General features: G+C 42.6%; 1 protein-coding gene across 1 annotated transcript in view; it reads left to right on the top strand.

The window, feature by feature from the left end:
* Positions 1–25323, top strand: part of LOC102488402 (juxtaposed with another zinc finger protein 1) — a gene marked incomplete at its 3' end in the record, with an annotated part of 369017 nt that extends 343694 nt beyond the window's left edge. The window contains exon 3 of the mRNA XM_006167342.1: positions 25127–25323. Coding sequence (XP_006167404.1) covers positions 25127–25323 — 197 coding nt within the window. The remainder of the gene's footprint in view (positions 1–25126) is intronic.
* Between the last annotated feature and the right edge of the window lie 1485 nt (positions 25324–26808).

The following is a 26808-nucleotide window of genomic DNA, read 5'->3' as shown; positions in this document are numbered from 1 at the left end:
CTCATCACTCATCGTATGTCATTGCAGCCTATAGATCCCAGAGAGCCACCTTACGCTCTTTCAGAACTGATGGAGTCAAATGAATAAATAAACTAATGAAACTCCCATTTTTACCAGTAAGAAAGCTGAAGCCTAGAGAGATTAAAAATTTGGACCCAAGGGCCACCAGGTGGCATGGTGATTAAGCTGCTATATTCCCATGTGGCCAACTGTGGTTCAAACTCATTCCAGGTGTGCTTGTGTGTGTGTGCCCAAAATGCCATGAGAAGAATGGAGGAGAAGGGATTGTGGCATGGCCCTCCCCATTAGGGGGGTGATTTCTCACTTTTCCTCTCACTGTCTCTGTCTCTCCAGAAAGTGCACATGCCCTATGGTAAAAACCTTAAAAAAAAAAAAAAAATTGGCCACAGGCATTCAGCTAGCATGTGGTAGAGCAGGGCACAGGTCTTGTCTACAGGTGCCACCTTCGATCCTCTGCACGGGGGCCCCTGCTAAGGAGCGTCCTCACTGAGAATGGATGAGAGAAATTAGGCTTTAATTATAGCATGAGGAGGATAGGTCAGAAATGAACGGGTCGAAGTATCTCTTTATTTAACTGTAAGAGAAATAAGGCGTCTACAAGGCTTCCACTGAAAAAAAGCAAGCAGTTCCCGTCCTCGGTGTGGTGAGTGCAGACCTCCCAGCATCCTCAGTGTCCCTCAGAGACTGCCTGGATCCAGTTTTCCCCACCCTGTTAGCAAGTGGGATTTCCTTGTTCTCAACCTCTGCCCACAGGCACACAGCAGAGGTAAGCCACGCCTTAGAAAAGACCTCTCTCCTCTGTCCTACTTGTCTAAAGGTATGTCTGCCTTGTGTTTTAGGGGGATTCATGTTGTTTTTCCTTTTCTTAGGCATCGCATGACTAGAGTCAATTTGGTTACCAAAAAAAAAAAAAGTCCTATAAGCTGTTCTGTAATGACCTCCCTTTGGTCCCATTAGGCCTGATGAGGAGGCAGATTCTGGAGACCCTCAGAAGGTGAATTAACTCTTTCAAAGACACTGGGGTTCCATTCAGTGAATTACCCACTAAATGGCTCCCAGGTATCCTGGAAGATGTAATGACTCCTCACAAACACCTCATGTTCTCCCAGGGAGTGATGCAGACACAGAGAATGTATGGTTAATTGCAAAAATGAGGCCTAGGCCAGCTGTGTAATCAGCACTGAGCTTGGAAACAATACCTGCACCCACCCATGAGTGTGGGGGGCATGGGAGCTCAATTCTGGCATCCTTCAGTCTTTTCCTAGTTTAATAGGCAACCCTGGCATTCGGTTTGCACACTTCATGCATTATAATTCCCAGAATTCTGCTTTTCCAAATTCTGCATTGTGTGCATTTTAGGGCCACAGGTGCTATGAATAGTCACCAAAGCCCCATTATATAGGGGCAAAAAAGCTGGAAATGTCTTAATTGGCTTCCAAAACTCAAAAATTTCCAAGTTTTGGGTTTGGGCTTTCATCTTAACCTTGGCAGCTCATTCAACACCTTGCTAATACCTTTCTCACTACTCCTCTTTCTTCCTCCCTCTCCACATCAGCCATTGCATTAACAGGGGTGGGTGAGATATATCCTCAGGAAGTCAACAGGGGCTCCAGACACCTTCTTCCCATGAGATGTGGGAGATGGAGGTAAACTGGCCCAAGGCTGTTCTCACCCTCTCCTAGAGAAAACACTTTTGTCTCAGGTCTTACAAAGTAAAATTCCTTCCTGCAAAGGCATTGTTAACAGACTTCTTACTTCCAAAAAGGAAAAGGATTAGACTTTTTCTCTGGGTGCCTTTTGTTACAGAGTGAGAAATAACAGGGTCAGATAACTTTCACAACTGCAAGGGAGGTGGAAATGGAAATCGTTGTAAAGTACCTTTTATGGCATGGACCTGCGTTAGTTATTTCGGCAAATTATTAGGAATCTCTTATTAAGGAAATTTGTGGACAATTTGAAATTAAATGTGAGCTAATTCTCATTTCCTCCAAGCCACTTGATGCTATGTCTTATATTAACATTTTTCTGCACCCAGTATAACCCGGCTCTCAGATAAAGATACAAATGTCGTGCCTTTCAAAGGGCAGACATCTTTGCACAAAACAGTCAAAACATAAATAAATGGATGTTTCCATTGTAAAAGGCAGATCCTCAATCATTTTTTGAATTTATTTTTTAATGAGAAAGGTGGGCTTTTTCTCCTAATTGACAGTGTGTGAACTCGGGTGCAGGTGGTAGGGGGAAGTACTGCTCAGTGGTACATGGTCATGCCACAATCTGTTTCTTCCATTTCATCATTCTGTTGGGATTTGAGGCATGCACACACATGTGCCTATTATGTTTTTCAAGCTGCAGAAATGAGCATTAGAACTGTGGTTAACCTTGTGGGATCTAGCTCCCTTAACCACTAAGCTAGGGGACCAGCCCAAGAAATAGTATTTTTGTTCTTTTTTTTCTTTTTATTATTCTAATTTATTTTATACATTAATCACTGTATATCACTACAGCTTATAAAATGAATTACCCAACATAAATACACTTCACATCAGTCCAGTTGAAGATATCATACATGCTATCATCAACAGACAATCCTCCATTTCTGTGTCACTTAAATATCTTGCCTCTCTATTTTCTTCCTTTATTCTTTTTCTCTCTTTCTCCCCCCATCACCTACCCCCTTCCCACCCTGTCTCCAGTGTCTGTAATCATTTTCCACACTTCTATATTTTCTAATATTTCAGTTTCCACCATAGAGTGCAGACAGTTGGTATATATTAAATGGAAACTTACAAAACCTGGCTTGCTTCACTCAACAGTAAATCCTCCATATTCGTTCCCTTTCTAGCAAATGCTAGGTCTTGTTTTTATGACTAAGTAGTATTCCATAGTGTATATGTGCCACACTTTTTCAATCCATGCATCTGGGTTGGTTCCATGTGTTAGAAGTTGTGAATAATACCACAATAAATATAGATATGCAAGCACTTTTCTGACTGAGCATTCTCCTATCCTTTGGTTAGACACCCAGGAGTGGAATTGCTGGTTCATATAGTAGTTCTATTTGTAGATTTCTTTGAGGAACCTCCATATTGAACTCCACCTTGGCTATACTAATTTATATTCCCACCAATAGCTTAGGGAGAGTTGCCATTTTACCACAGCCTAGACAGCATTTATCATTTTTTCCTTTTTTTAATCTTAACCATTCTGACTGGAAATAGGTTGTATCCCATTGTGGTCTTGATTTGCATCTCCCTTGTGATGAGGGATGTTGAGCATTTTTTCATATGCTTTTTGGCTGTTCATATGTCTTCCTTAGAGAGTTGTTTGTTCAGCTCATTTCCCATCTTTTAATTGGGTTGATCATTTTTTTGGCGGGGGGGGGGGAGTGTGTTAAGCCATTTGAGTTCCCTGTGTATTCTGGTTATCAGTCCCTTTTCTGAGGCATAGTTAACAAAAATAATCTCCCATTCCGAGGACTGTCAATTCACACTAATTACTATGTCTTGCTGTGCAGAAACTTCTTAATATGATATAATCCCACTTGTCTGTTTTGGGGATTATTGCCTGTCCTTGGGGTCTTATTTAAGAAAGAAATAGAGATTTTTTAAAGAGTCTCACTGCATTGCCATCCTTCCTACCCTAGCCTCCAACTCAGCCAGGATCACAGGCAGTCCACCACACCAGGGCTGTTTAGGTTGGGCCAGAAACCAAACATGGGCCTCCTATGAAGCCTCGGCCATCAGGTAGTGGTGCCTTCCCATCTGTGCCACCACGGCAGGGCCAACTCTTCCATTTTAAATAATATATTTGTTCCCCAAATGCTTACCTAAAAATAGAAGAGGAGAAATAAAATACTAGCTCCAAAAAAAAAGGTATTCTTATTTATTTATTTTAGGTTTTTGCCATAGGGTACATGTGTATTTGCCAGAGAGAGACAAAGAGAGATAATGACACTGAGAACTCACCTCCCAGGAGGGATGGCCATGCCACAATCCCTTCTCCATTCATCTCCTGGGATTTGGGGCACACACACACACACATACACACACACACATACACACACACACATACACACACACACATACACACACACACATACACACACACACATATGCCTGGTGTGAGTTTCAAGCCACCAGGTCTGGGACTAAAACAGTGGTTGGCCATGTGGGAGTCCGGCACTCAACCATCATACCACCTGCTGGCCCTGGTATTCTGGTAATCTTTTTACTTTCCCTTAAATGTATTTATTTTGTTTTATTTATTATTACTGTTTTTTAATTTGACCAGAGAGAGAGAGGGAAAGTGAAAAAGCAAGCCATCAGGAGGTTTGGGGCTTAAACTGTGGTTAGTCATGTGGGAGTCCAGTGCCTTAACTACCATGTCACCTGCTGCCCCCGCTTTTTGTTAGAAGTTTTGTGTTTTTTTTTGTTTGTTTGTTTTGTTTTGTTTTTTTTTTTGCTATAGGGACTGTGCACTTGGTGAAGAAACAGAGGGACAGAAAGTGAGAAATCATCCCTGAGGGAGGATGGCCACATCACAGTCCTTTCTGTTTCATTTTCCTCTCGGGACGTTGGGCATGCATGCACATGCACCTGGCATGGGTTTTAAGCCACTGGGTTCAAGATTCAAACTGCAGTTTATGTGGGAGTCCAGTAATGTAACCATTATGCCGTCTGTTGGTCCCGCCCCTGATATTCTTATACTGTGACTGTTTCTCCATAGCGTCAAGGCTTCCTCTTTCTCCATAGCGTCAAGGCTTCCTCTTTCTCCTTAGATCATCTAAAATGTAGACATTCCCCAAAGTTTCTCTTTTCCACCCTGACCTATTTCTCTGCATGCTTCCTGGGCATCCTCCTCTAGGCGGTGACTCCTAAATCTAAAATGTGGACCTATTTGTTCACCCCTGGATGTCCCACCAGCATTTCAAATCCAGCGTAGCCAGCTATCTCAGCCCTGCCTGACAGGACTTCCCGTGATGAGGGCAAGGCTCGGCTGCTGTGCTAGCTTTATAGTGGCCACTAGCCACTTGTGGCTACTTACATTTAGGTTAGTCAAAATGAAATAATATTAGAAATTCAGTTTCTTTGTTACACGAGCCTCATTTCAAGTGTTCATAGCTTCATATAGTGAATGGCTACTAGCATAGATCCTCTAGCATTTTTGCTTGTTTCTTTCCCATGACTTTTTTTTTAAAAGACAGACTCTTACTATGTCCAGATCCTCCACCTCCCAAGTAACTGGTGCTGTACGTACTGGCCCCATCGCCCAGCTTTTAGGGTGGGTCAGGAATCAAAGCCAGGCCTCCCATGTGGCTTCTGCCTGCCAAGTAACAGCATCAACCAGCAGTACCATGGCTGGGCCTCCTGTGTCATTTTTTTTAAGTTTTTTTAAGTTTGTTTATTTCTTGAGGGCAGGTACCCTTGACATATCTTGCCATGCCTGGTCCTGCACCTCCAGCCAGACAGGATGACAGACACACCTGTGGGAATGCCCCAGGTGTTCAGGTCAACCTGGGTTTTTGTTGTTGTTGTTGTCGTTCTTGTTGTTGTTGTTTTTATGGTGGAAAAATGTGTATTTAGAATTAGCCAGCTGGACTCGCTTTAGATGGTCCCGATTTTGTTGGCGACATCCAGAGCACCATAATCGGGAGCCAGTCGCACATACGCCTTCCTCTTTCCATCAGGCCTGATTAGAGTGTTGACCTTGGCCACATCAATATCACAGAGCTTCTTCACAGCCTGTGTGATCTGATGCTTGTTGGCCTTGACGTCCACAATGAACACAAGTGTATTGTTGTCGTCTATCTTCTGCATGGCAGACTCGGTTGTCCGGGGGAACTTAATGATGGCAGAGTGGTCAAACTTGTTTCTCCTGGGGGCGCTCTTCCAAGGATGTTTGGGCTGCCTCTGCAGCCGAAGAGTCTTGGACCTCTGGAAGGTGGGCAATGTATGAATCTTTTTTTTGTTTGTGTAGCGTGGACGCCTTTCTGCACTGCCTTCTTGGCCTTCAAAGCCTTTGCTTTAACTTCAGCTTTGGGAGGGGCAGGAGCTTCCTTCTTCTCTTTCAGTGACATCTTGGCAAAAAGAACCCTTGACCGAACCTGGGATTTGAACCTGGGTTCTCCCAAATGGCTCTGGTATTGTGTAGCAGTTCCCTACTGCCCGTGCAACCCTCCTATGGCATTTTATTAGCTCTGAGTCTGTAGACAGCTACCTAATGTCTCTGAGGATACTTTCTTATCTGTTAATTGGACTTAATAGTTACCCTTTAGAAAGCTGTTACGGGGCAGCTGGTGGTGTGATGGTTAAGGCTCTGGATCCCACATAGCCAGTGGTGCTGTTAGAGCCCCAGACCCATGGCTTGAGACTCAATGCTGGGAACTTGTGAGTGTGCACCCAAAATTCCAAGAGGAGAATAGAAAAAAAGGAACTGTGGCATGGCCATTCTTCTGGGAGAGGAGGATTTATCGTTTTCACTCTAGTGAGTGCACATGCCCTATAACCCAAAAATAAATAAATAAATAAATAAATGAGGTGTTATGCGGATTAAATGAAGTAATAATGTAGGGGATCTAGCATAATACATACTGAAAAAAATATGTAAAATCTTAAAAAGTATGTAAAAATCATATATATATGATTTTTTAAAAAATCATAATGCGGGACCAGCAGATGGCATAATGGTTACATCACTGAACTCCCTCGTAGTCAATCATAGTTCAAGTCCCAAACCCGGTGGCTTGAAACTCAGGTCGACCACATGTGCATGGGCACCCAAGATCCTGGGAAGAGAAGGGATTGTGGCGTGGCCATCGCCCCGGGGGGGGAGGGGCTGATTTCTTGCTTTCTCTTTGGCAAGCTCTCCAGCCCTATAGCAAAAATCATTAATTAATTAATTAATTAATCACCTTACTTAAAAAAATTAATAGGTCTTTTTCTCTTATTCCTTCTTTAACATTAACTTCCAAATAAGCCTCTGAGACTTAGATAACAGGAGCGGACTTTATTCGCCTGGCCATTTTAAGAATGGCTAGATTTGCACATTGCAGGGAACACCTAAGAAAACTATGAATTTAAGTTGTAGACCTTTGGCATTTGATTACTGGGAGAGCTGAGTGATTCTCTGCAGCAGGGTTAATACATAAGAGTGCTCTGCAGGGTCTAAATTCTGCTTCGAGTTATAGTAATTAGGGTATTTGTTTCCCAGGATATGACAGGAGAGAAATCTCCATAAGGCTAGCATCTGCTGGAGTATTGAGAGGTGCCACCTTCTGAAAATGCCCATTGTTTCATTTGGCAGCCGGTGGTTGGGCAGCTTGGCTTGCATATGCGAAGCTGGTGGAAGTCCCCACCACCACCACCAGAAATGGCCTGGGTGTTGGGTGCAGTGGTGTCCAGGGCCTCCATTCGTTCAATCAGAAGTCTGCTGGCAGGGACCGTTCCAGCACACTCAACTAGCAATGGGTTTTAAAGGAGAGTGCGTGGTTTACTTCCCGGCTGCAATCCATTACAGCTTTAATTACACTAATTAGGGATTTGGGATAATCAGGGTGGCTAGCCTGAAATGGGGGCCTCGCTCTCTGTGAAGAAAAGCTATGCTAAATAAACCAGCAGGATAAACAAAGTTGTGGGGCACACACATTTCTGGGAACCAGCTAATGCCAAGGATTAGTGCATGCCTTTGGCATGCAAATGAAGGCTGCTTGTTGTAAACCGGCAGACGGGCTGGGGGCCCCTGTAGAAACACTTCATTAGCAGTTAAGTACAGCAACATTCTTGAAAAGTTTAAACTGACACACATTCTGATTTTTTTTTTCCCCAAGTAACCCATAAATTGCCAGTTTGTGGGGACTGTGCATGGGGTGGAGCATACAGGGGAAGATGGCTAGGAGATCTTGTAAAATATAAATTCACTTTAATGCATTGCCGAATAGTGGTTTTGTGCCATCAAGGACACCAAGAGCACCACAGGATTGCTGAGGTATGCAAACCAGCATACCATTTGACGTTATACCAGGGTCCCTTCTCTGAAAGAATTGGAAACCATTGACTCAGACCTTCCAAATAAGAAATGCTCAGTGTCGCTCGACAGTCACTATTCTGCATGACAGTGCTCAAACTTTGTGTGTGCATGCGTGTGTGTCCCTGCAGTCATGCTACTAACCTTATTCCGTTTTCATTCTACCATACATTAGGTATTTCCCAGGAACTGTTGAAAATGTTCTTTCTTCTCTCTTTGTTCTCCTTTTTTCCTCTGCCTTCTTCCTTTTTTTTCTTTTTTTTTAATCCCTATATATTTTTCATTGTGTAAGAAATGCGCTCACCTGTCCAATGCCAAAGAGTGGACATGGAGGCAATGCGAAGACTTTAATGGTGGCCTTGCAAGATCAGATGTCTGATGGGCAGGTACGCCCAGAATGGCTAAAACAAGCAATTGAGGGACCAGCAGGTGACATAATGGTTATGTTGCCGGATTCCCACGTAATCTACCATAATCTGAGTCCCAGACCTGGCATCCTAAAACTCACGCAGGGCGCGCGTTCGTGTGTGCCCAAGATCCAGAGAGGAGAATGGAGGAGAAGGAATTGTGGCGTGGCCATCCCTCTGGAGGGAGTAATTTCTCGCTTTCTGTTTCTCTGTCTCTCCAGTGAGCACATGCGCACTGTAGCAAAAATCTCTCTCTAAAACAAAACAAACAAGCAATTTATTTCGTAGTGCGCAAATCTGTCCCCCAGTTCCTCATTGGCCAAGTACTATGGAGTGTACGTACAATCTTCCCAGACATCGCGTAAGTTTTATTCTTCCCTTATTAGGTATTTGTTGTCACCTTCCCTCTCTTGTCTGGTGGAAAGGCACAGACTCAGGACGAGTCCATGAGAAAGAACCGCCAAATACCCTGAGGAGGGAGAAGAACCAGAAAGTAAAAAGAAGCAAAGACCAGACACTATCTTGAGAAATCATTTCTCAGGGGCTACCTCTGGTTTTGTGATTTCATTTTTACAGGAACTTTCTAGGAATGTGTACTTTCTGGGGTTGTCACATCTGCAAGCTGGTTAAGCAACTTTTGTTGGGGACCAGCTAGTGGCATGGTGTTTATGTCGCAGGGTTTCCAAGAAGCTGACTGCAGTTTCAAGTCCTGTACTTGGTGGCTTGAAACTGTGTATGTGTACGTGCGTGCCCAAAAATCCCAAGAGGAGAAGACATTGCAGAGGGGCCATCCTCCCTGGAAGGCTGTTTTCTCACTTTCCCTCTCGCTCTCTCTCTCTCTGTCCTACAAGTGCACACACCCCTAAGGCAAAAACCTCTACCAAAAAAAAAAAAAAAGGTGAATCACTTAGGCTATTTTCTTACAAACAGAACACAGGATGAAAAATATGTGAATTATTAATAATCATGACTAAAAAGAGGAAAGGGAGAGAAAGTTTAAACAATTTGGCAAAATATTAATAATGTGTGATAATGTGGTGGTTCATCATACTAATCTCTCTAGTTTTGTGTGTTTGAAACGGTATCTACCAAAAAGTTTGAATTATCACCATCAACACCCTCCTTCTCTCCACACCCATGTGCAGTTTGCCAACTATCCGTAGCACTCACAAACTCATTGGTTTAAGTCTTAAAGTAAGAAGAGTAAACATGGAAGTTCACTACTCTTCAAATTTATTCATTTATTTATTTTTAGAGATTTTTGATATAGGAAATGTGTACTCACCAGAGTGACAGAGGGCAAGAAGTCTCCTCCCCAGGAAGGATGACCACACTACAATCCCTTCTCTGTTGGGATTTTGGGCATGCATGCACATGCCCCAGTGTGAATTTCAAGCCACCCGGTTCAGGACTCGAACCGCAGTCAGCCACGTGGGAGTCCAGCACCTTAACCACTATTCCATCTGGTGGCCCCACTATTTTTCAATTTTTTAAAACATAGCTATTCAAGTGTGTGCTTACTTGAGTAACCAAATACCAGAACACCTTTATCAGCTGCCAGCCCCCAGGAAAGCAAAGAAAGCCAAACTCTTGTCAAAAGGCAAAATTACACTAATTTAAAGATCTAAGAAGTGGCTTTAATTGGTGATTCTAGAATTGGACAACATTTCATTCTATAAAATAAAATGAGTGTTAAAATAAGTTGAGCAGAGGAGGTTGGCTTTAGAATAGAAAAAGGCTGAAGAAAGTAGTAACAGACCAAAAAAGCAGATTGTCATTTCTGTTACTTTCCTTACAGGGTTTAAAACTCAGGGAAATTTCTGGTCATCCTTGCTCAGGTAAACTGAGCACCTTCTGTTTGGTTGCTACATTGCTATGAATCATCTTCTTCTTCTTCTTCTTCTTTTTTTTTTTTTCTTTCTAATTGGCACTTTTCAAAGTTCTATTTGATTACATGGTACCTAGCATGGGTGATTCTGTTCTGTTTGGTCTGGTCTCTTGAGACCTAGTACAGGATCTAAGTTCAAAACAATGGCCTTCCGTGAATTTTACTTAGCATTCTTTAGTCCAGAAGTAGTTTAATTGTACTCTTGCAACAAAAGGAAAAAAGTCACTTTGTAAAAAAGCAGCCCCTCAGGCCCATAGAGCTTGAGGTCTGTAAGATCAACATGCCCTGTTCACATGTACTGGCAAGGGACCTCCCCGGTATAGAGGTGACTCTGCCTTCAAAATAGTTTCACTACCTAAATGGATTAACCTAAGAAAAAACACCTGTTAACTCCATTTTGTTTCTAAAGAATGCTGTATACTGTCTCTTTGAGACCTTTATCTTATGTTGAGAATTCTCAATCATCTCACCTGTTTCCCCTTCTCTTTCTCAACCCAGCATTTCATGAACCAAAGACCTCCAGTGTAGATCCCATCCCCTAGCGTTAGACTCATTGGGCGTCACTTGCTCTTAGCTGAATGTTAATTGTCACCCATCTCACCTTGTAAGATTTGCTCAACCAAGTACAGGCCACATCACATCCAGGAAATACTTTTCTTGGGAAATAGAGACTTCTGGTTTCAGACTTCAATGCCTATCTAAGCCCACCATGGATGGCTGTTTCATTTATAGGCCATTTCTTTTTTGTGTAAAGAATTTTTTATTTTATTTTATTTATTATTATCATTATTATTATTAATATTTAAATTTGACCAGAGAGAGAGAGAGAGAGAGGAAAACAAGAAAGCAAGCCGCAGGTCCCGGACTCAAACATGGTCAGCCATGTGGGAGCTCAGCGTCTCAGTGACCTCTCCCCCTACTGGCCCCAGTTTGGACCATTTCTTATCATTCCTGGGTGTGACGGTCAGCGTAGAGCCAACACCCATGAAAATACCGAGACTCTGTGTGGCCTCCTAACAGATACTGAGGATTACATGGGGCCAAGTGCTTTTCATGCGTTTATCTAATGTGATCTCGACAATAGCTTACAATATAATATGGCTATATGGATGATACATGGATATGCTATTAGGTTGTCGGGAAAGTCATGATGTATGGTTCTATGTTTTCTATGTAGAAATACATCATGACTTTCCTGGTTTATTGAGATAAGTGTTGAGATTATTTGATTTTACAATAAGGACCTCGGGATCAAAGTTAGCCATTTGCCCAAGCTTATGTCAGATTAGGAGCTAGCCTCCAGAACCTGAATTTTTCAATCATCCGGTTGTGTTCCCAGCTGTATACTAGAACTAAAACTTCAAGAGACTGTAAATTCATAGTTTTTCTCTTCAGCTTTAAAACTTCTTTCAATTTGGGGGCATAATTAAATATCATTTCATTAGCAGTTTATACTGAAACCTCAATAAATCATTTTATTTCCAGATCAGGCAAAACAAGAAAACTCAAAAGCTATTTGTAGTTTTTTTACCACAAAACCTCATGAAATGCAACTTCTTTGTTTTGTTTATTGGTTTTTACACACGTGTTAAATTAGCAATGAAAACCATGTGTACAAAGTAACCATAGCTATTCACAATTCAATGAAGATAGAAAAGAAACAAGAATGGAAAGAATGATAGAGAATTTCCAAGGCAAGGAGATTCCACTTGTCTTCGAAGCCAAAGATTTGTGATGTAGTTTTCAGAAGTGCTTTTTTATTCCTGGCATTGACGATGCAAAAGATGCTGGTTTACTTTATTCAAGCTGAAATAAATCAAAATTAATTGCTTCACTCATAATTTATGCTGACCTGTGGCTTAAAGGAGTGGTTGCTAGACTCAGAGCCAGAGCTTTCATTAGATAGATTGACTATATTGTTCCAAAGCTGTGAATAAAATACCCAGTATTTGTTGGACATATACAAAGAAAATAGTATTCGGAAATGGGATTTTGTTCGCTACCTCAGTTACCCGGCTTTGGTGGATGGATTTAATTTGAATGCCTAAATTCCAGAAAAGATATTATGAGGATGCCCAGCACCCACTGCCCCTATGTGTGCCTGACCACAGGACACTGAGCCCTGGCTCTCCTCTCTCCTAAGCTCTTGGAAAGGAGAAGCTACTGGATCTGAGTGCTCTTGTGTTTGTCTTTTTTTCAGTTTACTCAACATATTTCAAGCAATTTCACCTACATTTAAGAGTTTCATTTGGTCAGCATTCCTTGAAATTGAATGTTTAACAAAGTTGGATATTTTTAATAACTTATGTCTATTAATAGTAATAAACAACATGTTATAATAAACAATAACTTACAATATAATATGGCTATATGGATGATACATGGATATGCTATTAGGTTGTTGGGAAGGTCATGATGTATTTTTCTATGTCTTCTATGTAGAAATGCATCATGACTTTCCTGACGACCCAAGAGAATCATAAAATAATGATAAAATGAAATTTCATATTGTAGCTCTTCTGCATCAAAAAATTTAGGTAAAGGTTTCCTGTTCTATTATTATTATAATCTCAGAATAAAAAGTCTTTCTCAAGAAAAGATTATTTTATTCCAAGATTATGCCCTTCTTATATTTTATATTAACATGACTTTTTCTTTTTTTTTTTTTTCCTTTTTTTTCCTCTTTTTGAGGGGGCTATAGGGCAAGTACACTCATCACAGAGAGACAGAGAGGGAAAAGAGAAATCACCCCCTACGGGCATGGCCTGCCACAATCTCTTCTCCATTCTTCTCTCAGGATTTTGGGCATGTACGCACTCATCCCCAGCGTGTTGTCAGGTTGCCAGGTCTGGGGCTCAAACCATGGAGTCAGCCATGTAAGATCCAGCACCTTAACCACCACGCCACTGGCTGGCCCTAAAATGACTTTTTCTTATTAATGAGAGGCTGGTGATGGTAGATGATAGTTAGAATAAGTACGCTTGGTAATATAAAAATGGGCAACCCAGTATTATAAATATTTTTAAAATTTTTAGAATATCCAAGCAATAGTAAATATAGGAAATATAAATTAACTGTAGCCACCTTTAAAAATAAAAAGAAAATAGCATTTTCAAAATAGTACATATGGGGGGAACCAGCAGTTAGCGTAATGGCTATGTCGCTGGACTCCCACGTAGTCGACCGCGGTTCGCGTCCCAGACCCGGTAGCTTAAAACTTACTCTGGGCGCGTGTGCGTGCATGCCCAAGATCCCGAGAGGAGAATGGAGGAGAAGGGATTGCGGCGTGATCAGCCCCCCTGGGGGGTGATTTCTCGCTTTCTGTCTCGTTACCTCTTATGTTGCCTTTTCATGTTTACTCCCCCCTTTGTTTTTCCCTCTCTCTCTCCAAAAGTAAAGTGGATATTTATAAGCAAAATTCTTACAAGATCTGATAAGAAATTGGCTTGCCCTCTGTCCATCTATTTTATACAAATTGGACGGGAATTTCTCAGAGACTATAAGCTGTATTCTGAATCTGTGTCAGACATAAACTTTGTAAAAAATAAAAACAGAAAAAGTAATGTTCCTCTTACTATAACAAATCTGGAAGCTTTGGTTTGGAAGCAAAGATCTGAGTCTGATTCATTGGCTGGGTATTTCACAAATTATGCTCGCAGCTGGTGTGACTGTCAGGTAAAAATCACAACAAAACTCTCACAAGTGCCAAACTGATCCGATCAGATGGTGTGGGTTTTCTTTTTTTTTTTTTTTCCTGGTGCCGCTTTTGGTTTTATTATTTTGCATAAAAAATTTAACAACAGCATAGTAAAAGGGGCTCCAAGTCTTGGTGATACTGCAGAAAGTTTTATGAAGCTTCAAAATCTACCCCATGGGCTACAGATCATGAAGTCAAAAATAGCTCTAGGATGAGAAGTTAAACAGATGATTATGGGAAATATTACTGGAAACTTTCTGAAATTAATGTGAGTTGGGGCTCCAGATTTTCTTTTGTCTACTGAAAAGAAGAATATTCATTATTAAGTTCTCAGATCACCAGGAAGGGCCATTCTGTTCATGAAGAGGTGCTGAAAAGGATGACTCCCCTTGCTGTGTCCAGGCCAGGTCTCACTGGCCAGCTGTTTTAACCATACTCTCCTCCAGCTTCACTATGGCTTTTAGTTGCTGCTAAAATGAGAAGACCTGCCCCAGGATTTATTAGCAGATGTGTGTTCTGAAAGCTATCAGTTCCCTAAGACCTGGAGCAACCAGATCTTTTGGCATGTGGGCTGCACACGATCGCATGCTGAAGGTCCCCACTGTCCGCGTGGCCATTTCTCACGACCTCCATTGGAATGGTGCAGACACTGCTGTCCTTGCTCACTGGCTCGCTTTCCATCCTTGTCCTAGGATGCACACAGCAGTAGCCGGAGGAAAGTTAGGTGTGTCCTCAGCATGTCAGAATTCCTATTGCCTGGAAAAATGAATGACCAGATTCGGGCGTGCTTGGAACCTATGGCCTGTCTGCCAGCTCCAGCAGCTTTTTTTTTTAGAGGCTTTCTAGGTTTCACCAACTTGTTTCTACTGTAAAATGGCAATGCCCAAAGGGCCATTGAAAAGACAGAACAGAGCTTTTGAACTTTAAAAGCAGCAGAGCTGGATGTGGTACAAGTCCTACAGAGGGCCTGGAGGCCAGGTCAGAGCCTTGTGCGGCTTCGGGAGTCTTCCAAGCAGAGAGCAGCCTTGAGCTCAATGGAAAGGCATCTTTCCACCAACCCACTGCATGGAGCACCAGCTGGTGCCTGTCCTTAAAAAGGCCCTCTGCCATATCATTCTCCAGAAAGGAAGGCAGTGAAGAAGAGAAGAGGCAATAGCTGCCCCCAGCACATTGTCTCTAATGAGAGAAACTTTCTCTTTGCATTCAAGCTCCTGCAGCTACCTTCTTGAATTTGCCTATGATTGCAGTGGTAGTTTAATAGATTCTACAGAGGGGCCAGCAGGTGGCAAGGTGGTTAAGGCCAACCATGGTTCGAGTCCCGGACCTGGTGGTTTGCTTTCTCAGTTTCTCTTTATCTCTGTTCTCCTCTCTCTGTCTCTATCTGTGTCCTTCTATGGTCAAATTAAATAAATAAAATTAAATATAGTAATTATTTTTTTTTAAAAGTAGATTCAACCTAAAGGTGGTCCTTTGCTTCCAGAATTGACAGAACTCATGATGGTAGTTCTTATCCTGGTACTCAGTACCTCAGCTTAAAAGTGACTAAATTGTGGGGCCAGCAAGTGGCGTGGTGGTTAAGGATGCTGGACTCCCACATGGCTGACTGCAGTTCGAGTCCTGGATCCTCTCTCTCTTGCTCTCTCACTCCATCCCTCTCTGGTTAAAATAAATAAATTAGAATAAAACATTAAAATAAATAAATAAGTAAAGTTAAATAAAATAATTCTTTTTTAAAAAAGAAATCACTGTATTGCTGTTGTTAGTGTCAGAGACGAAAGATTTATGAGTTAAGATTCCTAGTGCAATTGTTGTTCATGTCAGGTACAGATATTTGTCAAACCCAAAGTGTCAGGCCCTGTTCACGAATCCTCATAACAGCCGTTAGATAACTTGCCCCAAAGCACCCAGCTAGAGAGCATAGGTCACGGATTAAATCTAGACAGTCTGTACCTCCAAAGCCTACCCCTGTAACGGCTCCACAAATATTTTCAAATTCTAGTCCATGACCTGCTAATAGGTCAGGAAATTAATGTGGTGGTCATTGCCAGGATATTTTATTAAAGTGAAATAGAAAAATATCAGAGTGTATCACATATAGTAAAGACTATATTTCATGGAAAGTTTTTTCAATGGTTGCAGAAAAACTCCTTGAGTTCAGATTATTTCACAACTTAAAAGTTTTCGGATTTCATAAAAGTAATATAGTACAAATACTAACATAGTACATCTTACTCCCAGCAAGGCCTCGCCCTAGACACAAGCACATTAGCGTTACATAGTGAAGCATGTGAATATCTACACCAAAGAGGACAAACCACATGGTAGAATCAGTCACAGAGTTGGAAGAGCCTAAGCAGTGATATATTTCATATATTCATAAAAGCAGAACTCCTCAATTTTAACAGGTAGAAAAAACAGGACTGAGAAGGAGATATTGTGACTTCCGAAGGCCACCGATTTCTTTGAGCCAAAACAAACCTCTTGGCAATGCACAGCTCAGACCTCTGGACCACACGCCTTCTCCAGAGTCCTATAATAACAACCAAACCACACCACGCATCTCAGAACTTGGATTCTTTTCCCTTTTTTTCCAAGAGAGACTAAGTTTCAAGTGGTCGGTTCCATTTCTGGGTTCTCCCATGCTGGGGAAAGCGAAGTGACTTTTCCCCGGCAGGACACTTAGACTTAGGTGTTTTGGCTGAGCGAGGTGGCAGTGGAGTCTCTGCCCAGGCTCCAGCAAATACTGTAAATTTCCGGAGTTTGTGGTTGAAAGTGGTCTCCCTGGACCAGCAGTTGACATTTCCCCCTGTGGTATTATGTTCATGTTTCCACGGTTAACATGTCAGACTGAATGAACATTGTGGTCGAAGGATTTAAAAGATTTATAATGCAGTCTTGGAAATTTACTTAAGGAATATGTACTTCCCCTAGCAATAACAAATATCACTACAAATGACCATATTAAATTAAAGTAACTTAGGCATTTCTGATTTGTAGGAAAGTTAAAATTAATCTTATGGCAGTTTTAGTTTCAAAATGAAAACATTGCTTTGCCTAACCGCAGATTTCCAGGCTGTTAGTCAACAGTGAATGAAGTCTCCAGTGACTGGTTTTTTTCTCTTTAAGAAATATTCAATTTTCTCCTTGTAGAAAAATAATGTTAGAAGGAAAACCCCTGAAAAGTCTAACTCAGTAGTACTGGGGTAATATTTCTCTCAAGGGGAAGGAAAAAGAAGATTTCTCTTAGGCGAATAAAAAAAGTATTCACACAGGAAACTCAAAAGTTCTGATAATTTTTTTAAAAAGTTTTTAAATATTTATTTCTCCCATGAGCAAGAGAGACAAAGACAGAAAGACAGGCACTCCCAATAGGGTTTCAATGCCATGATCCACCCTTAGCCTCAGTCAGTCCTGGATTCTATGCACTTGTGTGCCTGGTATATTCAGGAAGGGCTCCAGATTAAACCCGGAACCTTCTTGCATGGCTCAGCCTTGCAGAGCATTGCATTCTGCTGCTGCACCACCATTTGGCCATCTGGTAATAGTTTTTTCACAAGCTGAGTGATGGATATATGGATTGTCATTGTATTACTATCCTTTAAATTCAGTACTTGTAAATACATATACACATTCATTTGTGTATACACACACACACACACACATATGTTTATATACCACGATTTTTAAAAAATTGCTATAGAGCATGTGTATTCATGGGAGAGAAACAGAGAGAGGAAGAGAGAGAAGGAAAGTGAGAAAGCACCCAAAGGAAAGATGGCCACCCTGCAATCCTACTCCATTCTCCTGTTGGGATTTTTATTTTTTTTTTAAGGTTTTTATCATAGGGTGTGTATGCTTAGTAGAGAGAGACAGCAAGAGGGAAAGTGAGAAATCAGCTCCCCCCTCCTGGGGTATGGCCACACCACAATCACTGCAAATTAACACCCCAACCACCACACCATCTGCCGCCCCCCACAATTTTTAAAAAAATATTTTCAAACCAAGTCACAATTACATAAAAATTTTTCTGCAACTGTTCTTTAATGAGCTGTGTTAAGTTTTATAATTTAAAAAAATAAGTCTTTTTTATTGATTCTTCATTCATTCTTTGATTCATTCCTCTAGTGAGAAAGCAAGGAGCCTAATTCCAAAACTTTTTTCCCCATTAAACTAGTAATAATAGCAGATGTCATGATGGTTAAAGGCACTGGACTCCCACATGGCTGACTACAGTTCAAGTCCTGCACCTGGTGGTTTGCTTTCTCACTTTCCCTCTCACTCTCTCTGTCTCTTTCTGGTCAAATTAAAAATAAATGAATAACAATAATAATAATAAATGAAGTTAAATAAGATAAGTATTTAAAATAATAATATCCAGACCCAGTGGTGCAGTGGTAACACAGATGGACCTACATGCGAAGGTCTCTGGTTCATGTCTCAGGACCTTCCTCTGTGAAAGACTTGTGCTCATGTGCCATGATACGGGCTGGCTGGGACTGGGGACGGACTGTGGCATGAAGACCCTGTTGGGGATACCTGTTGCCCTCTGTGATGGAAGAAATAAATAAACTTAAAATAACAATAATAACTATGAGGTGCACTGGCACCTGTTTAACCACTTTCTCAGGGCGGACGAAAGCCCTGACTCGCAGTGTTTGCCCATTCCTACGTTGCACATAACGCCCACCACGGCCTGTTTCAAGCTCACTGAGCACAGAGGAGTAGCTTTCCATTACACGGTGATCTACCAAACAGAATATTAATACCAACAACCTCAAGAACATAGAAAATAGTGAAATACAGTAAAACAATTAGAAAGCGATGAGCTTTGAATTAAATACCTTTGTTTTTAAACATATTTAATTATGAGTTTGTCATTTTTTTTTTTTTTAAGTAAGGGCTGTGTTTAACAACTGGCTCATGTGACCAGCAGTTAGCGTAATGGCTATGTCACTGGATTCCCACGTAGTGGACCACGGTTCGCATCCCGGACCCGGACCCGGTGGCTTAAACTCACGCCAGGCGCGTGTGCGTGTGTGCCCAAGATCCCGAGAGGAGAATGGAGGAGAAGGGATTGCGGCGTGGCCATCCCCTCTGGGGGGTGATTTCTCGCTTTCTGTCTCTCTGTCTCTCTCTGTCTGTCTGGCAAGTGCACGCGCTGTACAGCAAAAACCTCTCCTAAAAAAAAAACAAACAAACAAAAATCAAAAAACAACTGGCTCACAAAATCCCTGAAAATTCAAAGATCAGCTCTTACAAGCAGGCAGAGCCGACTCCAGCAGAGTGCTGCTGCCAGATCGGAGCTGCTGTGATTGCAAAGCAGAAGGATTTCCAGGAGCAACACAGCCGGCTTTCCCCAGGCCACAGCCTGGTGCGAGGGCTGCACATTCAGCCCCCGCACCAGGCTGCCCACACAGCAGTGTCTAGAGGGTGAGCCTCCTGCCCTCCTACTGCCCCACCTGTAGCCTGTACTCTGCTCCCCCTGCCAATTCTTGCTGCATTTCCCCAGGCCCCAAGCTCCTGCTCCTTGTGCCCTTGGGACTTCAAAGACCATGACTCTGAAGTGAAAACTAGGAAGCACAGGGTTCTTCTTAGGGGTATTCGATTCAGATTTTCCAATTTTGAGAGGCTTCGATGCCAGCTCTATACTAGCCAGCCAAGTGACTTGACGGATCACACCACCTCAGTTCTCAGTTACTGTGAAAAATAAGTAGGTGGTCCTGGGGGATCTGACTTAACCAAGGTTTCTTCCTGCTCTAAGAACCTATGCCAGACCTGATTACTGAGCACTTCAGAAAATATCATGGGGTGAACCCTTAGCACAGCAGTTAAACCCTGTGCAGTGGGAGCCAGATCCCACATAGGATAAATTATTTTTAATTTATTTTAGAAACATACTTAATAAAAATTATTTTAAAAAATAGAATTTAGAGCCAGCCCTATGGCATAGTGGCTTCAGGAACCTACATGGCTGACCACAGTTTGAATTCCAGCCCTAGCAGTTTGAAAATGCTCTGCATGTGTGTGTGCACATACGTGTACATGCTCCAAATCCTAATAGCATGGAGGAAAAAGGACTATGGCATGACTATGCCCCACAGGGAGGTGCCTTCTCTCTCTCTTTCTGGGGAGCACATACACACTCTGGCAATAAAAAAAGAAACAAGAAAAGGTCACTGGTCAAAATCCATTGAGAACCACTCATCAGACCACAGCTAACCCTACTGCGTAAACCTGACCTCTCTGTCAGCCATAGGAATGGAGGAGAGGGGTGGCATTTCCAACCCTGACCATGGAAAGAGCCAGGCTCTGTCCTTCAAGAATGTATCAAAGTGCACCTGTCTTAATGATGAAAAATTGATTTTGTCTGGTTTTCTGACCAGAGCCCTGCTACTCGAGTCTTCAGTCCTTGGCTAGAACACCAGTCTTTCGAGTGCCTCCTTGGGTTCTCTATCAGCTTGTCTCCCCAGATGAGTCCTTGCCATTGGGAACCTGCCCACCTTTTGACAAACACTGTATTGCTGAGACATTGCTCAAAAACTGTAGAGTTTAAGGCTCAAAAAGTAGGCCACGTCATGGCAAATAAGGCCAAGGGGAAGAGGAACCACATGGCAGCGTAGAGCAGACCCCAGCCCATTTTCGCATGCCTTTCTGTGTGTGCTGTCACCAGGAATAAATTGTGCAGCTGTGTATCTTGGTCTGGCAGGGTTGCCAGGATTTATGGGTTACATGTCCAAGTTCATAATCACCGATCCAAGAGAGAAGATGGAGGGCTGGAGCACAGGCTGGCCGGCCACAGTGCCTTATGGGCATGTTTCACGTTTAGTGCTTTTAGCACTGGTGCCTCATTTTCACTTCTAGAGAGCACTTTGGAAATATAAGCCCAGAATAGATTGCCATCTACAGCTGACCAAACCCATGTCAGCGTGAAGGTGGTGGTTTGTGTGTGAGTGTTGTGGTTGTTTACAGTTGTTTTGTATCTGAGCTGCAGGAGAATATGTATTTTACAGTAAGAGGCATGAGTTACTGAAACTTTTTAACCAGAGAGAAGTCTTCTTGGAGAAATCTTTTTTTTCTTACCTTTTAAAAAAAAAAAAAAAAATTCTGACAAGAGTCTCTCTGACACCTCTCGGGCTGATTTCCAGTCGCCATTTCCCAGTTTATCCTCTGCTTGAGACTCAATGCATTTAGTGTTGTAGACGTGCAGTCCCTCCTCAGAAAACTTGGAGTTGAATCAGGTGAAAAAAATGTAGGCATCACCACATTATAATGCTTTCTGTAGGGACAAAATAGCTTCTACAGTTTGAGACACTATGTGACAGGCAGGTTGCCCCCTGTAGCCCCCACAACAGTCTTCTGAAGTAGGTACTGTTACTCCCTACCAGCAGGTTGTCATCTTAAGTCATGAATGTTCAGAGTCACAGATGAGCAGAGATCACACAGGCCACCAGGTCCATTAGAGGATGGGGGACAGAGCCACAGGGTGACATAAGGCTGCCTTCTGAGGGCATCCTTGCAGCAGACAGGGCAGCCTGGGCAGATGCAGAGAGACGAAGGTGGGAGTTGTTCTGGCAGAGGAGGCCTCATGCCCCTCAGGACTCAGAGCTCTTGTCTCACTCCATGGCATAGCTCGTTGATCCCCTTCAAGGGACACACCTTGATACAAGATCTCCTTGCTTAGGAAGCCCAAGTCAAGAAACCTGGCTTCCATCAGATGGTATAGGTCATTGCTAGTTCCTTGCCATCCACGCAGTTTACCAGGCACAAGTCATTCTTACCATGTGAGGTCTCCTAACGACACAGCTGGCCGTCCTTCTTAGCAGTTACCAAGCTGGCCAGAGATCAGATTCTCATGCAGGAAGGGAAAAAAAAAAAATTACAACGATGATTCCCATTTTACAGAAAATAAAGCTGAGGTTTATCGATTCGCCTCAAATCACATAGTAAGTAACACTGTCAGAATTCAAACCCTGGCCTATCTGACCCCAAATATCATATTCTGTTAACCAAAATATGATTTTTCAATCTACCCCTTGCATATGTATATTTATTTTGTTATTTGAAAAGCAAGTTTGAATTACCTACCATCAGGAACAATTGGTCTTTCTAGAGAACCAGCATATTTATCCTGTGGCTTGCCCATTCCCTGACCACTGTGTTACCCCAGTGAGAGAAGCTAAGCCCCATGCTAGTTAGCAGTTTACTTAGAATAGTAAAAGAAACCACTAGTTCCTTGCTTTTCTCCAAGAGCCCATGTTTTGAGTAGAGGTTTATGAGGAAGGGAAAAAGGTTGTAAGAGAAGTAGAAGCAGTTTTGCATCTGAACATTAACGAGTACCTGGCTGCCAGGTGCAAGCCATTCTCTTTCACTTGGCTGTCTTTCTTCCTTTTAAATCATCACCATCTTGTTGCACAAGACCTAAGGAACCAGCAGTTAGCATAATGGCTATGTCACTGGACTCCCATGTGACCGACCGTGGTTCGAGTCCCAGACCCAGTGGCTTAATCTCACACCAGGCACATGTGCGTACATGCATACCCAGGTTCCCGAAAGGAGGATGGAGGAGAAGGGATTGCGGCTTGGCCATCTCTCCTGGGGGGTGATTTCTCACTTTCTGTCTCTCTGTCTCTCTCTGCCTTTCTGGCAAGCGCACACGCCCTGTAACAAAAACATTAAAAAAAAGACCTAACAGCTCAAGGCAAAGCATGTAGCTTTATTGCAGTTTGGTTCAACGCATAAAATGCAGTTTATATTTCTGGATTGTATTGCAGGAACTGTGTGAGAAATGTGCCATTCATGTACCAAGTATAAAAGTAGAAGTTTTAAGACACTGTAACAATATTACTGTTGTTTCATTGGGTGTTTAATCGACTCTAAGCTTCACCAGGAATTAGAGCTATCTGTTAACTTCTAAAACTTGATAGTGTAGTGAAGAAAAATAGGAAGGCATTTTATAGGCAGCTCGTGAAATGGATTGGATAAAGACCATGGTGAAGTGCAGTAGAATTAGTTTGTGATGAACTGAATTGACATAGTGAGAACACAATTGATATGAAAGGGGTACGGAGAGAATCGAGGGGTGTGGTCAAGTTTGGTGTTTGAGCTGAAGCCGTGGGCACAGGGGTTGTATTATCATCTAGATACTTTCATACACTCTGTGCACTATGCTTTCCATCCAGTTCTCAAAAGTGCAGCTGACGACGTCTGCCTGCCAACAGCACAGAAAGATGTGTGTGTTTTATGTAAAAGAAACCATTTCATAGATGGTTTTGAATCTCATATTACACGTTTGCTTAGACAGTGAGAAAAGAGCAAAGTTTGACTATTAATAATATAAGAGAAGGGTCGAAAGAATAACTTTGAAGTTTGCAAAGTAAAACTATCAGGAAAAATCACTTCTCCGTTTATGAGTAATAAAATCAGAACATAAACAGATCTTCAGCTGTGATCGTCCTCTCTTCCTGAGTCTGCGCAGGAAAGTTTATGCAGTCATTCTGTAGATGTTTGCTGACGTGGGCCTGGTGGTGTGCTTGGAACCAACATAAGGGCTAGAGTGTTTGTCTCTATGGCGATGGAGGCAAGAATTTGACTAACCTGGGCACTCTTTAAAGCCCAAGTAATAATATGAGAATCCAAGGTAATGCCAGAAAAGAAAAAAAACACAGTTTTCACGATCACTCCATATACAAGAGGACTTCAAAAAGTTCATGAGAAATACACATTATAAAAAAAAAAAAAAAAAACCCTGCAGGGCTAGCCAATGGCATGTTGATTAAGGCGGTTGGATCCCACATGGCTGACTGCACAGTTTGAGTTCCGGACCTGGTGGCTTGAAAAACATGCAGGGTGTGCGTTTGTGCATGCCCAAGCTCCAGAAAGGAGGGAGAGATGGAGGAAAAGGTGTTGTGGTGTGGCCATTCCTAATGGGAGACACTTTCTCTCTGACTCTCTTTTTTTCTCTCACTCTGGCTAGGGCACACATCATTTAGCAGAAAAATTAATAAACAAAAAACAAACAAACAAAACCCGTATGGCCCAGCCTCTGTGGTATGGCTGGCTGCCTACTGGGCCACGGAAATGGAAACCAAATGCAGACGACAGTTTCCCCAGCCCCGAAAGCCTGAAGACACTTGTATGTGCCCAGGATCTCGGCTAGCTGGAGGACTAGAGGAAGTGGATCAGAGTGTGAGCATGCCCTGTGGAACATGCTTTCTCTCTCTCTCTCATATGCCTGCCTGTATTCTATCATGAATATTTTTTAAAAGTATGTATGGATTTCAAAGGTTTTTGCACCAAAGTAAACTTTTGTCGTTTATCTGTTTTGTTTTTTTTGTTGTTGTTGTTCATTTTGTTTTGGTTTGCCATAGGATACATGCGCTCACCAGAGAGAAACAGAGAAAGGGAAGGTGAGAAATTGCCCCCCGGGGGATGGCCATGCTGCCATCTTTTCTCCTCCATTCTCCTCTTGGGATTTTGGGCACGCATGCACATGTGCCTGCCTAGCATGATTCTCAAACCATTGGTCTACAACTTGAACCATGCAGTCAGCCGTATGGGAATCCAGCACCTTAACTACCACACCGCCTGCTGGCCCCAATAAATTCGTATTTTAATTCCACTTTTCCATGAACTTTCAGAGAAGTCCCTCTCTATGTTAAGTGGCAGCGAAGTGATATGAACAGTAGATATTGCCAACCTTCAGGCAAAGGCAGCACTCTCTACTTCTGAGTGCTGGAGGAACCCTGAAGATGGGTGACCTTCCTGTGGGTGGAAAGAAAGAAAGCCAGCCTGAGAGAGAGGAGCTCCTGGAACTGACGGCAGCGTTACAGCGGGTACAGATACATTACCTGGCAGGGTTAACTTGCTAGAGAAGAAATGGGCCCAGCTTTGCGGAACCTTAAAAACAACAAGCTTGAAGACAGTTCCATTGTACAGGAGCAGGACAGCCGTTGTGAGTTTTTGAAAGATTCGTGCTGTTGGGAGAGCTCCTTCTCCCGGATTGAGTGTCTGTCCATCTTGGGGTACTGCACTATGCTGTCCTCATGCTCTATGAACAGCCCATGTCACCTATCTTCATTGTCATTTCAGATTCATGACAGATGCTGCCCGCCGAGAGCAGGAGTCCCTAAAGAAGAAGATTCAACCAAAGCTCTCGCTGACTCTGTCCAGCTCAGTGACCCGAGGGAATGTGTCCACTCCACCACGCCACAGCAGCGGAAGCCTTACTCCCCCCGTGACCCCACCCATCACACCCTCCTCCTCATTCCGTAGCAGCACCCCGACAGGTGAGTTGGCCCTACTACCTTGACAGGTGGCAGAGAGTGTGTGTGTGAGGGGCTGGGAGCAGGAGGGACAGGGACAGATGATGACACCGACCCGCCACTTGTACACTTCACTGGTCTCTAGGGAACGTTCATTCATTTGCCTGTTTATTATTGAATAAACATTTGTAGACTATTGTTAATATGTATGTGATAATGGCTTAATGGGTATTTTTACCATTTGTCATTTGTGGATAAAGTGACGTGCTGTCTTGGATTTGCTTCAGGCAGGTGGAAGAGCAGGTGAAACAAGATTGTCTTGTGTTGATTGTTGTTGAAACTCGGTGATGGTTACAAAGAGGTTCAATATGCCATTCCCACTATTTTTGCTTATTTGTGGAATTTTCCATAATGAAATGATTGAAAACAAAGTCCATATGTGGAATGCCTCCTCTGTGCCAGACCCTGGGCTACAACGGAGGCAGGCCTCTTTCTCTGTCAGCAAGGAGCTTATGCCTAGAGGAGGATGTTGGCATTCTATGGGGTCAAGAACACTCTTGTCTGCCCCTCCCAAACATGGAAGCAATTAAGAATGAGACAGGAGCCAGATGAAGATCAAAATACCTACTCTACTGTACAGAAAGCTGACCTACAGAATGGAGCTTGCATCTGTGGCAGTTGGGCTTCACCCCGATGTTCCCCTCATTTCCCCAGGGTGGGAGTAGACCCGAGAGCACCCTGGGCCCTGAGCTGAGCGTGCTCCACTCCTTCTCCCCATTCACGGTCCATGAAGTGGCTGCTCCTCTGAGGGCGGCAGTCAATATGGTAAAATGGCAGAAGAGCTGGAAAGGTACCTCTTCCTTTTCCTATCTGAGAAACTAGAATTATAGGATGGGGCTTCAAAAAGGTTGTGAAAAAATAGAATTCAGGTATGAGTTTATATTGGTGCAAAACATTTTTGAGATCTATGCATAGATTTATCATAATGCACACTTTTCTGAGCTTATCAAAGTTCCTTCATATTTCTCTTCCCCAGTGAGAATATAGATAGTCATTATATAAATACACAAAGACTGTATTATGTATTCATAGTGCTCTATTAGAAGAATTCAGTGATATGAGAGTTTCTCCAGAGAGAAGTTTGACCTAGTTGAGACAAGCTTTCCTTAAAAGGTAAGTAGGAGTCAATTAGGTATTTTTTTTTAAAGAGGGGCAGCATTTCAGGGGAAATGTTTTACAGCAGCCCATGGCCAGATGTCCAGCAGGTCCTGGGTACTGAAAGCAGGCCAGGTGGCCTGGCTGTGAGATAAAGCTGAGGAGATGGGGAGGGGCTAGGTCACTGTGAGTCTTATTAAAGACTGGTTGATTTTAAGAGCAACGAAAACACTTGTAATCACATCATCATCTCCTTAGCATTGCCCCCTTGGCTGTGAGAAAAATTTATTTTCTCTTACAATTTATACATATCTATACACACACACATATCATATATATTATATATGACTATAT

The sequence above is a fragment of the Tupaia chinensis genome, unplaced genomic scaffold (assembly GCF_000334495.1).
Source record: "Tupaia chinensis unplaced genomic scaffold, TupChi_1.0 Scaffold144731_1, whole genome shotgun sequence".
Taxonomy (NCBI): Eukaryota; Metazoa; Chordata; class Mammalia; order Scandentia; family Tupaiidae; genus Tupaia; species Tupaia belangeri.
The sequence above is the reverse complement of the archived record's forward strand: the minus strand, read 5'-3'. Positions and strand labels throughout refer to the sequence as shown.